Here is a 14,974-nt window from a genome sequence, read left to right on the forward strand (position 1 = left end):
AACTTTGTTTATGCAACCTTGGTCAGTCCAAACAAAAGTAAGCAACTGAATCCCACTAGGCTGTAAGTGAAGGGTACATTCATAAAGTAATGCCACGCTCCTTTCATAATACACACTTGAAGGGCTATGCCCTTCGGATTGAGTAGGGAATAGAGATGCTCACTTGTGATTGGAATTCACCCTTTTTGTATTGCCTGAATTTCAACAGAAACCTTAATGTGTTAAATTTCCAAGAGGTGGCTCTGCTATACCTGTGTACAGTAGTTGATCCGCTCTAAAATAGTGGTGAAGTTTGGTCGGTGTTCTGGACAGTGTTGCCAACACTGTGTCATGATCCGATAACTAAAACAGGACAAATTAGAAATACTAGTGATTAAAATTACTAGACCACATCAAGCATATATCAAAGTATTACACCTAGTGGTAAATCATTTTGTTAAAGTTAGACCCAAGAGCCTTTCATATTTTATTCTCAATCTGAAAAATCACAAATAAATGTTACTTACACAGGCCCAGGGCAGCTTTTAGGAGGGTCCATGCGACCTCCGCCTGTTACAAATTCCAATACTTCCTGATTGGTCTTGCAGGGGTAAGGCATGTATCCAAGAGAGAAAATCTCCCACAGCAGTACCCCAAAAGACCTGCAGATGGAGACAAATCACATAATGACTAAAACATAGATGAATGACTAGAAGCTTAAAAGAACTGAGGAAAAAGCCATACCAGTGAAATTTTGAGGAATTTAAATATCATAAACAGACAAACATGTTCCTGAATATCAGAAATAACAATCCAATGTGCTAATTACTGCTGTAAGCGTTTTTTAACCATTGCTAGCAAAAAGAAAGTATTTCTATGAACCACAAATGTTATTACCAGGTGTCAGTCTTGCAGGTAAAAATGCCTTCCAAGAAGGCTTCAGGTGGCATCCACTTCACTGGCAACATGGCACAACCTCCCTTCCTATAGTAACTTGCCCTGCAATGCAAATGCATTCCTTTGTCAAAAACAGAATGCCTGTGTTCATTCATACTCGTTATTATAGATCACTATACTATATTACCTATAAATGTCACGAGCCATCCCAAAATCTCCAATTTTAGCCACTCTATCTGGACCAGGACAGGTCAAAAGGCAGTTGCGTGCTGCAATGTCCCTGAAACAGAGCATCAGAAATACAGGTTTGGCTTGCTGATGGTACTGTATCTACAGGTATCTACATTAATTATACATATTTATCACATCAAGTGACTTGTAGAAATCTGCAAATTCACCAATAAGAGACAATGAAGCAGTGAAGGCTGCTTTAAGACAAAGTTCACCTATGAATGAAGTGGTTCTCTTCTAGGTAGCGACAACCAAGTGCAATGTCTCTGGCCATCTGCAGCAGCTCCAGCATAGTCAGAAAAGAGGACTGGTTCTGTTGGAACAGATAATAAGAAATGTAACATTGTCAAAAGTCAATTAAAGGAATATTCCGAGCTCAATACCAGTTAAGCTCAGTCGACAGCATTTGTGACTTAATGTTGATTACCACAAAAAATAATTTCGACTCGTCCCTCATTTTCTTTTAAAAAAGTAAAAATCGGGGCCTGGGTAGCTCAGCGAGTATTGGCGCTGACTACCACCCCTGGAGTCGCGAGTTCGAATCCAGGGCGTGCTGAGTGACTCCAGCCAGGTCTTCTAAGCAACCAAATTGGCCCGGTTGCTAGGGAGAGTAGAGTCACATGGGGTAACCTCCCCGTGGACGCTATAATGTGGTTCTCGCTCTCGGTGGGGCACGTGGTGAGTTGTGCATGGATGACACGGAGAATAGCGTGGGCCTCCACATGTGCTACGTCTCCGCGGTAACGCTCAACAAGCCACGTGATAAGATGTGCGGATTGACGGTCTTAGACACAAAGGCAACTGAGATTCATCCTCCACCACCCGGATTGAGGCGAGTCACTACGCCACCACGAGGAAAATGGGGAGAGAAAATCAAGGTTACAGTGAGGCACTTACAATGGAAGTGAATGGGGCCAATTTTTGGAGGGTTTAAAGGCAGAAATGCGGAGCTTATAATTTTATAAAAGCACTTACACTTTACTTTCTGTTAAAACGTGTGTATTATTTGAGCTGTAAAATTGTTTAAATAGTCATTTTTACAGTCATTTTAGGGTTTGAGGGTTTTTTGATATTACATCGTCAAGACAACGAGGTTGTAAAATTGGATATAACTTTACACAGAAAAGTTTAGTAAGTGATTTTATCACACTAAAATCACGTTAACACGCATCTCATTTACATCTTGTGGCTCTTCTTTTGAAACTGAGTATTTTAATGTTTACGGATTGGCTCCATTTACTTCCATTGTAAGTGTCTTACTGTGACCCAGATTTTCACTTTTTTTAAAGAAAAGGAGGGGCAAGTCAAAATGATTTTTGTGGTAATGAATATTATACCACAAATGCTGTCGATTGAGCTAAACTTGTATTGAACCCGGAACATTCCCTTAAGGCCCCGCTGAAAAGAGACCAAACATGCAGGACAAATTCGCACACAGAACTACACACTATAGGGCAATTGTAACACATAGACTAACTAAATCTAACCATAAAATAAAACTTTTGGCATTTTTAGAATTTAAATATATGTTTAAATTTAATTGATGTATAGTTTGGTTTTTCACATGAGGATGTCCTTAAATGTCCCGAAAGGGACGTTTTGTCAGATTTAGCTCACTTCTGGGAACAAACTTGTCAACAAAATATATGTACAGTATGTTCACTGTACACACACTCACAGTTCTAGGCCGGTTTAGTCTCAGGAAGCTCTTCATGTCTCCTCCCGTCATGAGCTCCAGCAAGATGAAGCGAGGCAGGATCTGCAGACTGACTCCAATACAGCGCACAATGTTCTGATGGCTGAACTTACTGCAGACACAAAAGAATAGAGCACCAGACCTCAATGAACAATGTACACGTGTTCTGCAGGTACAGGTCATCTTGAGTCTGACAGGATAACAAACAGTCCGGGTGTGGCCGAGCGACATCTGTGGAGAGCGAGGCCGGGATAGGAAGATTGGTAAGGACTGACACCTGTGGGAAATTATCTCTAACAGCTGTTTTGTGTTGCAGTGAGAGCTGGAGAGGGATAAAAGGGCAATCCAGACTGCTGGAGGAGAGGGAGAGAGATGCACGCAGCAGTGTTGATGTGTGTTTTGTGTTATGCTGAAAAGCAAAGCTTTATGTGACACTAAAAAGTGTGTTAATAAAAGACTACTTGGATTGTTTATCCGGCACCTGCTTCCTGCTTCACGAAGAGAACTAGAGAGGAAGAAATGCAGGCATGGCTGTACCGCACGTCACGCTGACCGAGATGGGACTTCAGGACGACCCAGAGGCTTTTATCGAGCTCTTCGAGCGAACAGCCAACAACTTCCTCGTGGCCCAACAACTTCCTGTAAGGAGTACGAGGAAGTTGTTGGCTGTTCGCTCGAAGAGCTCGATAAAAGCTCCAAGAAGGACTTCAAGAAGGCCATCCTGCAACGGGTCGGCCGCAGCCCAGAACAACATCAGCAACACTTCCACTCGCAGACGCTTGGCGGGCACAGCCGCCCGTTCGCATTTGCCCAACAGCTCCATGACACCTGCTGAAGGTTGCTGCTGGCTGAAGAATGTGATGCAGAGGAAGTGCTCGACCTGGTGGTACTGGAACAGTTCACTGCACAGCTACCGAAAGGAACGGCAGAGTGGGTCCAGTGCCACCACCCAGCGTTGCTGGATGAGGTGGTCCAGCTGGCTGAGGACCATATGGCAGTGTATTTGGGGGCCGGCGAGCCCTCTTCTTCTCTCTCTCTCTCTCTCTCTCTCTCTCTCTCCCCCATCCTGTTCCGGTTCCCTGGAAATGGGGAATCATGTCCCCAAAACCGGTTCCCTGGTCCCGTGGACCGTTCAACCCACCGGTTTGCCCTAACCCTCTTCGCTCACCACCACAGGCTGGTGAATCCCCTGCTGCAGGTGTGGGCACGAAGTCTGGGCCGGTCTGCTGGAGCTGCGGGGAACCTGGACACTTCCAGGACCAATGCCTCACGATGGAGGTGAAGACATTGGTCGGGATCGCCGATGCGCCACAGGTACCTGGATACCTGTGAGTATTAAGTGGGGTACATACAAGCCTTGGTGAATTCAGGTTGTAATCAAACCTCCATTCACCAAAACTTGGTTCAGTTTTCCAAGGCCTTGGATACAGGCCGGTGGGTGAAGGTAAGGTGTGTGCATGGGGATATTCAAAATTACACTTTAGTGATGGTCATTATTCAATTTCAGGGATAAAATCATAGTGTCGAGGCTGCGGTTAGTCCCCACCTCTCCCATCTACTAATCTTGGGTACGAATTGCATTTACTACTTTATTAAGAGGAATATGTGTGGATGGGTCCTGCAACAAAGCGTATAGTTTGTGGTGTGTGATTCGTTGGCTGGGGATCCGGTATCAGGGCCGTCTTCATCAGATCCACATCAGGAGGACATAAGGGAGGGGGAAGTCTCTGGGCTTCCCCAGCCCTTAGAGGATTCCCTGCAGGGGATTTCTCTCTGGAGCAGATGCAAGACGAGACCCTTAGGCACACCTTTGACCAAGTGAAAGTGATTGATGGTCTACACTTCCAGCCAGACAATGCACTCGCATATCCGTATTTATTAGTTATCAAGGATCGGCTGTATCGAGTTACGCAGGACACTCAGACAAAGGAGAATACAACCCAACTGTTAATACCGCAGAGCCGTTGGGAAATGTTATTCCAGACAGCTCATTATAATCTGATGGCGGGTCACTTAGGGCAGGAAAAAACACTGAACCATCTAATGGCCCGTTTCTATTGGCCGGGCATTCACGGGGATGTTCGCAGGTGGTGTGCGGCATGCCATGAATGTCAGCTGGTGAATCTGCCGCCCACTCCAAGAGCGCCATTGCGCCCCCTTCTGTTGATCGCAGTCCCCTTCGAAAGAATTGGTATGGACCTCGTCGGGCCATAAGAATGGATGGTATGTGGACATCGCTTTGTGCTGGTTCTGGTTAACTACGCAACGCGATATCCGGAAGCAGTGTCTCTGCGCAACATTTCAGCATGAGGTGTTGCGGAAGCACTCTTCAGAATTATTTCCCGAGTGGGGATTCTGAAAGAAATCCTCACTGATCAGGGCACTACGTTTATGTCACGTACACTACGCAAACTGTATGAATTATTGGGGATTAATTCAATTCGGACCAGCGTTTACCACCCCCAAAATGACGGCTTGGTCAAATGATTTAATCAGACCCTAAAGAATATGATTCGTAAGTTTGTGCATGAAGACGCTCGAAATTGGGACAAGTGGCTCGAGCCCCTATTATCTGCAATACGAGAGGTCGCACAAGCCTCCACGGGGTTCTCCCCATTTGAAATATTGTATGGAAATGTACATACTACGTAAATTTATACTACAGAAATACTACGGAAAACTGGGAGGAGAGAACTTCAAACAGCAAATCCGATATTCAATACGTTCTTGAACTCCACACACTGGGGAATTTGCTCCAGACTCAAGAATGTCAAAGCCAGCTGTGTAATAGGGGTTCTCGGCTATGGAAATTTACACCGGGAGATAAAGTCCTTGTATTGCTCCCCACATCGAGCTCTAAATTACTCGCCAAGTGGCAAGGACCCTTTGAGGTCACACAGCGAGTTGGGGAAATCGATTAAATGAACGATTAGAGGCGGAACATGTCAGATTTACCACCTCAACCTCCTAAAACCATGGAGAGAGGTAGTCCCCGTGACTTTGGTGACAGTGGTTCCGTAGAGGGAGGCGCTCAGACCGGAGGTGAACTTAAAAGCTACCGATCGAGTCACCCCGTTCACTTGTGGAGACCACCTCTCCCCATCCCATGTCACGGAGGTTGCCAGGTTGCAAGGAGAATTCGATATTGTAATTAACCTCACTAACTACAGTTAACAGTACATAAATGATTAGGAAAGAGAATCTCTGCAAAACATCTGTTGCCTAACTAAAGAGGACACTCTACCTGACCCTCCAAAACAAACAACAGATGTGAACCTGGTAATCAAAACAAACTTTTAAATCAAATCAAATCACTTTATTGTCACACAGCCATATACACAAGTGCAATGGTGTGTGAAATTCTTGGGTGCAGTTCCGATCAACATAGCAGTCATGACAGTGATGAGACACTACCAATTTACAATAACATCAAATTAACACAGCATAATTTAAACATCTGATATACACATAATTACACTCAACAATATACAAATAATAACATACACTGTACAGTATACAATATGCACTATATAGATACACATTATTCAATAAAAATAAAAAATAAAAATATATAAAAAGTATATATAGTATATATAGAATGTACAGTATTGTACTGTATTGACATTCAGGCTGTCGGTTGATGGTCAGTTGTTAAGAAAGAATATAATATAATAATAATATAATTTATGACAGTCCGGTGTGAGATATAAGAGTAAGGGTAATAAAGTGCAGTGCTGATTTATTTTAATCGTGGGAGATCAAGAGCTCAGAAGTCTGATTGCTTGGGGGAAGAAGCTGTCATGGAGTCGGCTGGTGCGGGTCCTGATGCTGCGATACTGCCTACCTGATGGTAGCAGTGAGAACAGCCCATGGCTCAGGTGGCTGGAGTCTCTGATGATCCTCCGAGCTTTTTTCACACACCGCCTTGTATATATTTCCTGGAGGGAGGGAAGCTCAGCTCCAATGATGTGTTTGGCAGTTCGCACCACCCTTTGCAGTGTTTTGCGGTTGTGGGCGGTGCTATTGCCGTACCAGGCGGAGATGCAGCCAGTCAGGATGCTCTCTACAGTGCAGGTGTAGAACCATGTGAGGATGTGGCGGTTCATTCCAAACTTCCTCAGCTGTCTCAGGAAGAAGAGGCGCTGATGAGCCTTCTTCACAACGGCTTCAGTGTGGATGGACCATGTGAGTTCCTCAGTGATGTGGACACCCAGGAACTTGAAGCTGCTGACTCTCTCCACTGGTGCTCCATTGATGGTGATAGGACTGTGTTCTCTGTCTTTTCTTCTGAAGTCCACCACAAGCTCCTTTGTCTTACTGACATTGATGGAGAGGTTATGCTCCTGACACCAGTGTGTCAGAGTGTGCACCTCCTCTCTGTAGGCTGTTTTATCATTGTCAGTGATCAGACCTACCACCGTCGTGTCATCAGCAAACTTAATGATGGCATTGGAGCTATGTGTTGCCACACAGTCATGTGTGTACAAGGAATACAGTAGTGGGCTGAGAACACAGCCCTGCGGGGCTCCAGTGTTGAGGGTCAGTGATGAGGAGATGTTGCTGCCTATTCTAACCACCTAGCGTCTGCTTGACAGGAAGTCCAGGATCCAGCTGCACAGCGAGCTGTTTAAGCTCAGAGCCCTGAGTTTCTCACCAAGCTTGGAGGGCACTATGGTGTTGAATGCTGAGCTGTAGTCTACAAACAGCATTCTCACATAAGTGTTCTTTTTTCCAGGTGGGAGAGAGCAGTGTGTATTGTAGATGCAATGGCATCATCAGTGGAGCGGTTGTTGCGGTAAGCAAACTGCAGCGGGTCAAGAGAGAGAGGCAGCACAGAGCAGATGTAATCTCTGATTAGTCTCTCAAAGCATTTGCTGATGATGGGGGTCAGAGCAACAGGACGCCAGTCATTTAAGCAAGTTATTTTTGATTGCTTTGGAACAGGCACAGTGGTGGATGTTTTAAAGCATGTGGGGACTACAGACAAAGAGAGGGAAAGGTTGAAAATGTCCGTAAAAACACCAGCCAGCTGGTTCGCGCACGCTCTGATGACATGCCGTCTGGGCCCGTCGGAAGGATCGGGTTACATCCGCTACAGAGACGGAGAGTGAACTAACCTCTGTAGCTTCAGCCGCAAGAGCTCTCTCCGCAAGGGCGGTGTTATTTCCCTCAAAACGAGCATAAAAAGTATTTAGCTCATCCGGGAGAGAGGCAGCGGTGTTCATGGCGGAGTTTTTATTCCCTTTAAAGTCCGTGATGATGTTAATTCCCTGCCACATGCTTCTAGAGTTGGTGGTGTTAAACTGTCCTTCAATCTTGCTCCTGTACTGGCATTTTGCGGTTCTGATAACTGGCTTGTTTATGCTCCTCCACGTTCCCAGAATTAAAAGCGGAGGTCCGCACATTAAGTGCCGCGCGAACATCGTTATTTATCCATGGTTTCTGATTCGGATAGATCCATATTGTTCTGGTCGGAACGACGTCCTCCATGCACTTTTTGATGAAAGACATTACGCTATCAGTGTAAAGCTCGATGTCGTCATCAGAGGCGGACCGGATCATCTCCCAGTCCGTGTGATCAAAACAGTCTTGTAGCATGGAATCTGATTGGTCCGACCAACACTGGATCGTTCTGAGGGTGGGTGCTTCCTGTTTCAGTTTCTGCCTGTAAGCGGGCAGAAGCAGAATGGAAGAGTGGTCCGATTTGCCAAATGGTGGGCGGGGGAGGGATTTGTAGCCATCCCGGAAGGGAGAGTAGCAATGGTCCAAAACCCGGTCCCCTCGTGTGTTGAAACTAATGTGCTGGTGGTATTTTGGTGCGACTGATTTGAAACTGGCTTTATTAAAGTCCCCGGTCACAATGAATGCGGCCTCAGGGTGCGTGGTTTCCTGCTCACTTATACTCCCATACAGTTCCTTGAGTGCCCGGTCTGTGTCGGCTTGTGGGGGAATGTACACAGCTGTGATAATGACCGCTGTGAATTCCCTCGGTAGCCAGAATGGTCGACACAGAAGCATAAGAAATTCCAGATCAGGAGAGCAGAAAAACTTGATAGAATGTACATTCCTCTGATCACACCAAGATTTGTTGATCATTAAACATACACCACCTCCTCTGCTTTTACCTGAGAGGTCTTTCGCTCTGTCCGCTCGGTGCACGGAGAACCCCGCGGGTTCAATGTCTGAGTCTAGAATCTCCGCAGACATCCAAGTTTCCGTAAGGCAGATAATGCAGCAGTCCCTTTTATCTCGTTGGAAAGAGATCCGCGCTTTCAGCTCGCAGAGCTTGTTATCCAGAGACTGAACATTTACCAGTAGAATAGTGGGTAGCGGGGGTCGATTTGTGCGGCGTCTTACTCTGATGAGAACGCCGGCTCTGTTTCCCCTTTTCCTTTTGCGTTTCCGCGGCCGTGCTGCCCAGACAAAGGGCTCCGCTTGCGTGTTTGTAAACAGCAGGTCGGCATTGAGAAATTTGAAGTCCGGTTTACGGTGTGAAATTGCTGAACCAATGTCCAAAAGTGTTTGTCTGTCGTAGACAATAAGGCAGACAACATCCAAGACAAAACACATAAGAACTGTGAACAAAACAAACAAAACACTACTAAATGGAAGGAACAGATTTCATAGCCTTAAGTCAGTTGACTGAGAGCAGAAGATTGGAATGACAATGTTTGATCCCCCACTTTCTGTCTGTCCAACACATGTGTGTGTGCATTCGGGGGAGACGTGTGTGTTTTAGTCAAGCATACCTCATTATCAAGGCCTCCATAAGGAAATCCATCTCATCCTGCTCTGAACAGATTTCTGGAAGAGTCTGTCATAGATACAAAGAGAGACAACACAGAAAACATTATAAGGATAGTTCACCTAAAAACAAAATTACTTACCCTCATGTTTTTCCAAACATATATTACATTCTTGCTTCCATCAAACACAAAAGGAGATGTTAGGCTTAATGTTAGGGACTGACAGCCTCAGTCACACTCACCTTTATAGCGACCTGCATGGCTGTGTTGTCTCCATTCATACCTAAAACCTGTCCTTCATACACTTCCCCAAAGGCACCGTGCCCCAAAGCCCTATAGTCAAAAGATCCCAGATAGACAGTTCTTGACATGAAGAATGAAATCTTAATTTATTTTAACACAACCATATCCAAGTCATTTCTACAACTTACATATGATGTTGTCATAAAACAGTGCATTAAAGGAATATTAAACACAAGATATATGTACATTATATTGCTTCCATTGTACAGTAAATGCATAACTGTCAACACATTTTTTTGGTATGAGTCAAAATTGTTTTCTGTGGTTAATTGACAGCATGCTACAAATGCAGTGGATAGAGTTTAACTTGTATTTAACCTGGAATATTTGTTTAATATATAACAGGGACAGTCTCTCTGGAGAAACCTGGGGTTAGGTGCATTGCCTGAAAATCTGCAGAATTCTGTGGTATGGATTTAGTAACCATGCTAAAATATGTTAAACGTAACTGAGAGAACTACATTCTTATTGGTAGCTGAAAGCATAATAATAATTAGCCTAAATTTTTTTTATAAACAACAGGGTTCCCACAACTTTTGCACAATAAATATCCATAATTCTTGCAGCCATTTGTGATTACTTGTTAAAGATTTTTTTAATTTTTGTTTTACTGTATATCCTTGCAAAAAACAAATTCTAGCTGATATCATGTATTAGAGCTGTGCAAACAAAAATTTAAATTAAAAATGCACTACTAAAGAAATTGTAATGACTTTTCCATGACTTTTTAAAATTGTATTAATGTCCATGACTTTTTTCTGGGCCTGGAAAACACAATTCTACAGTAAAATTTCCTCTTATGTCCAGGAAATTTCCATGACTTTCCATGAATGTTTATGATTGTTTTAACTTTCTTGACTATTTTTCTGGGTCTGGAAATCACAATTCTACAGTAATTTTTCCTGTTATGTCCAGGAAATGTTCATGACTTTTCCATGATTTATTTTCTGAAACTGGAAATCACAATTTTACAGTAAAATATATTATTAGATACACTATATTGCCAAAAGTATCCAAATAATTGAATTCAGGTGTTCCAATCACTTCCATGGCCACAGGTGTATAAAATGAAGCACCTAGGCATGCAGACTGCTTCTACAAACATTTGTGAAAGAATGGGCCGCTCTCAGGAGCTCAGTGAATTCCAGCGTGGTACTGTGATAGGATGCCACCTGTGCAACAAGTCCAGTCGTGAAATTTCCTCGCTACTAAATATTCCACAGTCAACAGTCAGTGGTATTATAACAAAGTGGAAGCGATTGGGAATGACAGCAACTCAGCCACGAAGTGGTAGGCCACGTAAAATGACAGAGCGGGGTCAGCGGATGCTGAGGCGCATAGTGCACAGAGGTCACCAACTTTCTGCAGAGTCAATCGCTACAGACCTCCAAAGTTCATGTGGCCTTCAGATTAGCTCAAGAACAGTGCGTAGAGAGCTTCATGGAATGGGTTTCCATGGCCGAGCAGCTGCATCCAAGCCATACATCACCAAATGCAATGCAAAGCGTCGGATGCAGTGGTGTAAAGCACGCTGCCACTGGACTCTAGAGCAGTGGAGACGCGTTCTCTGGAGTGCGAATCATGCTTCTCCATCTGGCTATCTGATGGACGAGTCAGGGTTTGGCGGTTGCCAGGAGAATGGTACTTGTCTGACTGCATTGTGCCGAAGTTTGGTGGAGGGGGGATTATGGTGTGGGGTTGTTTTTCAGGAGCTGGGCTTGGCCCCTTAGTTCCAGTGAAAGGAACTCTGAATGCTTCAGCATACCAAGAGATTTTGGACAATTCCATGCTCCCAACTTTGTGGGAAAAGTTTGGGGATGGCCCCTTCCTGTTCCAACATGACTGCACACCAGTGCGCAAAGCAGGGTCCATAAAGACATGGATGAGTGAGTTTGGTGTGGAAGAACTTGACTGGCCTGCACAGAGTCCTGACCTCAACCCGACAGAGCACCTTTGGGATGAATTAGAGCGAAGACTGCGAGCCAGGCCTTCTCGTCCAACATCAGTGTCTGACCTCACAAATGCGCTTCTGGAAGAATGGTCAAAAATTCCCATAAACACACTCCTAAACCTTGTGGAAAGCCTTCCCAGAATAGTTGAAGCTGTTATAGCTGCAAAGGGTGGGCCGACGTCATATTAAACCCTATGGATTAAGAATGGGATGTCACTTAAGTTCATATGCGTCTAAAGGCAGGTGAGCGAATACTTTTGGCAATATAGTGTATTTCATGGTTTTTCATGACTGTGGGAACCCTAAAAAAACATGGCGTCCATTATGAAGATAGAAGTGGCACACAGTATAGATTTGGTACCTGAGAAGTGTGATGTTCTTACGTGGCACCTCCTTAAGCTCACTCAGCGAGGCCGCCTTGCCGGCAAAGCAGTAGTTGGGGTTGTAGTCAGTCATTATTGTGGAGGACCGGATTTTGCTAAGCTTGTACTCTGGGCTCTGCAGACAAATCCTGACCGCATGTAAGTGGTTCTTCTTACGATAATAAACTGCAAAGAGACAAAACATTCCAGTAATTAGAAAAAAAAAAGATTGTTGTGTGATTGTTGAGTGCTTTTGAGATTTTTGAGGTTGCTCAATTTAGGAATTAATCCACCAGTTTCATTTACATAATTATTTGTCTAAGAGTGAAATGGTAGTCTCTGATGTGGATAAGAAGAATATTTTTTGTCCTAAACATTTAAATAGGCTTTCAACATAATGGCAATTCTCCCAAAGAAACAGAACAGCCAAGTGCACTTATTGGAACTCTATCAAGATCAGAAAATTGTGCTTTTTGCATTCTAAAATAAAAGATAGACCCTCAGGTAAGGACTGAAGCTCTGGACGTTTCAGATGGCAATTGGGCAGGGTGGACTCACCCTCAACGGAGGCTGCCCATGTCCCCAATGCAGGTTGGTAGTCTGCTGGGGAGGGCGCTGCGTGGAGGTGAGAGGTCCCCTTTTGCCGTCGGGCTGCTGGCGCAGTGGCGCGAAGCGAAGCCGGCAGGAAGTTGACCAGGGATTAGGGGTGAGGGAAGGGAGGCCCAAGCAAAGACTACCAACCTGCATGGGGGAGAGCTCAAGGGAAGAGACACAGTTAGCGTCCAGTGGAGCACTGCAAAGTGAGGACCCAGAGATCTCGCTCGGCTATTTAGTTTGAGCTGAGCGGAGTGTACCTTTGAGATGGTCTTGTGTGTACGGTACAGAATTGTGTTTGAGTATTGTGCAGATAATGAAATATCCTGTGCAACGATGTTAGGAGTGTGCAGATCATTTCATTACAAAGTTACACGATTAAGACAGATCATGGTGGATTACCCTCATAAAAATGTACTGTGGTGGAAACATAGCACTGAATGATTACATGATGATTTCATTCATATACCATGGTATTTACATGGTACTCCAGGTTTTTGTCTAAGAATACCATGGTATTACCACGGTACATGTCCATGACAAAGACTATTGACTAAAAGAAATCTTATACAGGCTTTAAAACTACGTCTTTTGTTATTATGAGCAATTTGTAACAAAAGGCACTAATGGCAATATTGGCTTTTTTTTTTCTTAAGAGTTACTTTTTTGTATTATAATATCGATTTAAAATTATGAGGAATTTAAAATCTAATACATAAAATTATGTTTCACTTCTCTTTAAGGAGTTGTGTTATGGCAAGTCTTTATTTATCTTACAAAGACAAACACATGTCATGGCACATAATTCTACACTTAGTGCACAAGTCAAAAAGACAATATAAGTTTTTTTTCCATCAGACAAGCGTAAAGCATTTATATTGATTACTGCCATCATAGTGTAAGAGTCCATCGAGCACCCTGATAAACGATTCATTTAAGGCACACTCAGTCATATTTGAAGGGTTTGGGAAATTTAGTGCACTGGGGCTAAAGAATAAAAGGCAAAAGTCTAGATCTGTGATATGATTTGTCTACATCAATATAGTATTTTACGTCATGTCTGAAGAAGCGAGAGTATGTTACACTTAAAATGTCACATTCCAACAAAATATCTATTCATAGAGGATTTGAGCATCCTAGATAGTTACAATCACATTTTTCACATCAGAGAGAAGAACCATGCTAGATGTGAATTACTGTAAAAAGTAATTTCTAGAGATGCACAATATATCAGTAAAAATATCGGTATCTGATATATTAGGGTGTTTTAATTATCAACATTGGCCATCCACATTAATATGATTTGATGTCTGATTTCATATGAAAAATGTAAAATTACAAATTGGAAAATTAGTGTGAATGCTGTAAATAAAAACAGTATAGATTTACACTTTTATAGATTTATCATATTGGTTCTCAAATTAGTAGTAATTATCAGTTTTTGGTATTATTGCCAAAATCTATTTAAGTGCATCCTTAGTCATTCCTTCACATCACTATTTCTATAAAGACTTTCACAAGAGTTTCGTTTTGCTTGAGCTAATTTTAAAAGTCAGTATTTTGGGACAGCCACCAGTGCAATGGAGATATTACGCATCTAAACCATAATAAAAAATAAAAAAAAGGACAACCTCATTCATTCTACAAGATTCTCACATTTTTAGGGACAGTGTATCACAACACCCTCAAAAGTCCCTCACTGTCCTATGTTGGAAAATATGTCTTTTTTTCGAAGCCCTTGAATAAAATGTCGCAAGTACAACACACACACGTTAAATACGTAGCAGCAAATATACTTAAGATACTGGTCAGCGAACGTTTGCTAAAAAAGCCCATGGTGAGACTCAAGTTAGTTCAGAAATAATTGGGCTCAATTGTTTATGTACATCATGTTGTAAGGTTCATAGCAGTCCTTTTCTTAGTTCCTTACTCAATACTTTAGGATGCAACACTACAAAGTTAGGTGATGAAAACAAGCAAGCAATTGGAATCGGTTTCTCCTTCAGTTTTTGAACACAAATATGGAAAAATACATAATTTAAATGACATTAGAAAGAACCTAAAATATTTTTTTGTTCAATTACCTTTGTATCAGCTGAACTAAATGAACTAAACAGCAACCACAGATTGACAAAAATTTTAAACAGAAGAAAGAAGTTTGGATGAAGATGAATTTCAGCAGATTTAATTGGCAGTTAGAGTTCAGCTTGATTTA

General features: G+C 43.0%; 1 protein-coding gene across 1 annotated transcript in view; it reads right to left on the bottom strand.

The window, feature by feature from the left end:
* The window catches only part of LOC127410870 (tyrosine-protein kinase receptor-like), an 81,516-nt gene that overhangs the window by 8,094 nt on the left and 58,448 nt on the right, over nt 1-14,974 (bottom strand). The window contains exons 20-28 of the mRNA XM_051646087.1: nt 12,165-12,351; nt 9,792-9,882; nt 9,553-9,617; nt 2,786-2,915; nt 1,323-1,420; nt 1,064-1,156; nt 877-978; nt 507-641; nt 252-342 (exon numbers count right to left, since the gene is read on the bottom strand). Of these exons, the coding sequence (XP_051502047.1) occupies nt 252-342; nt 507-641; nt 877-978; nt 1,064-1,156; nt 1,323-1,420; nt 2,786-2,915; nt 9,553-9,617; nt 9,792-9,882; nt 12,165-12,351 (992 nt within the window). The remainder of the gene's footprint in view (nt 1-251; nt 343-506; nt 642-876; nt 979-1,063; nt 1,157-1,322; nt 1,421-2,785; nt 2,916-9,552; nt 9,618-9,791; nt 9,883-12,164; nt 12,352-14,974) is intronic.

This window comes from Myxocyprinus asiaticus, chromosome 20, assembly GCF_019703515.2.
Source record: "Myxocyprinus asiaticus isolate MX2 ecotype Aquarium Trade chromosome 20, UBuf_Myxa_2, whole genome shotgun sequence".
In the NCBI taxonomy this organism is placed as follows: domain Eukaryota; kingdom Metazoa; phylum Chordata; class Actinopteri; order Cypriniformes; family Catostomidae; genus Myxocyprinus; species Myxocyprinus asiaticus.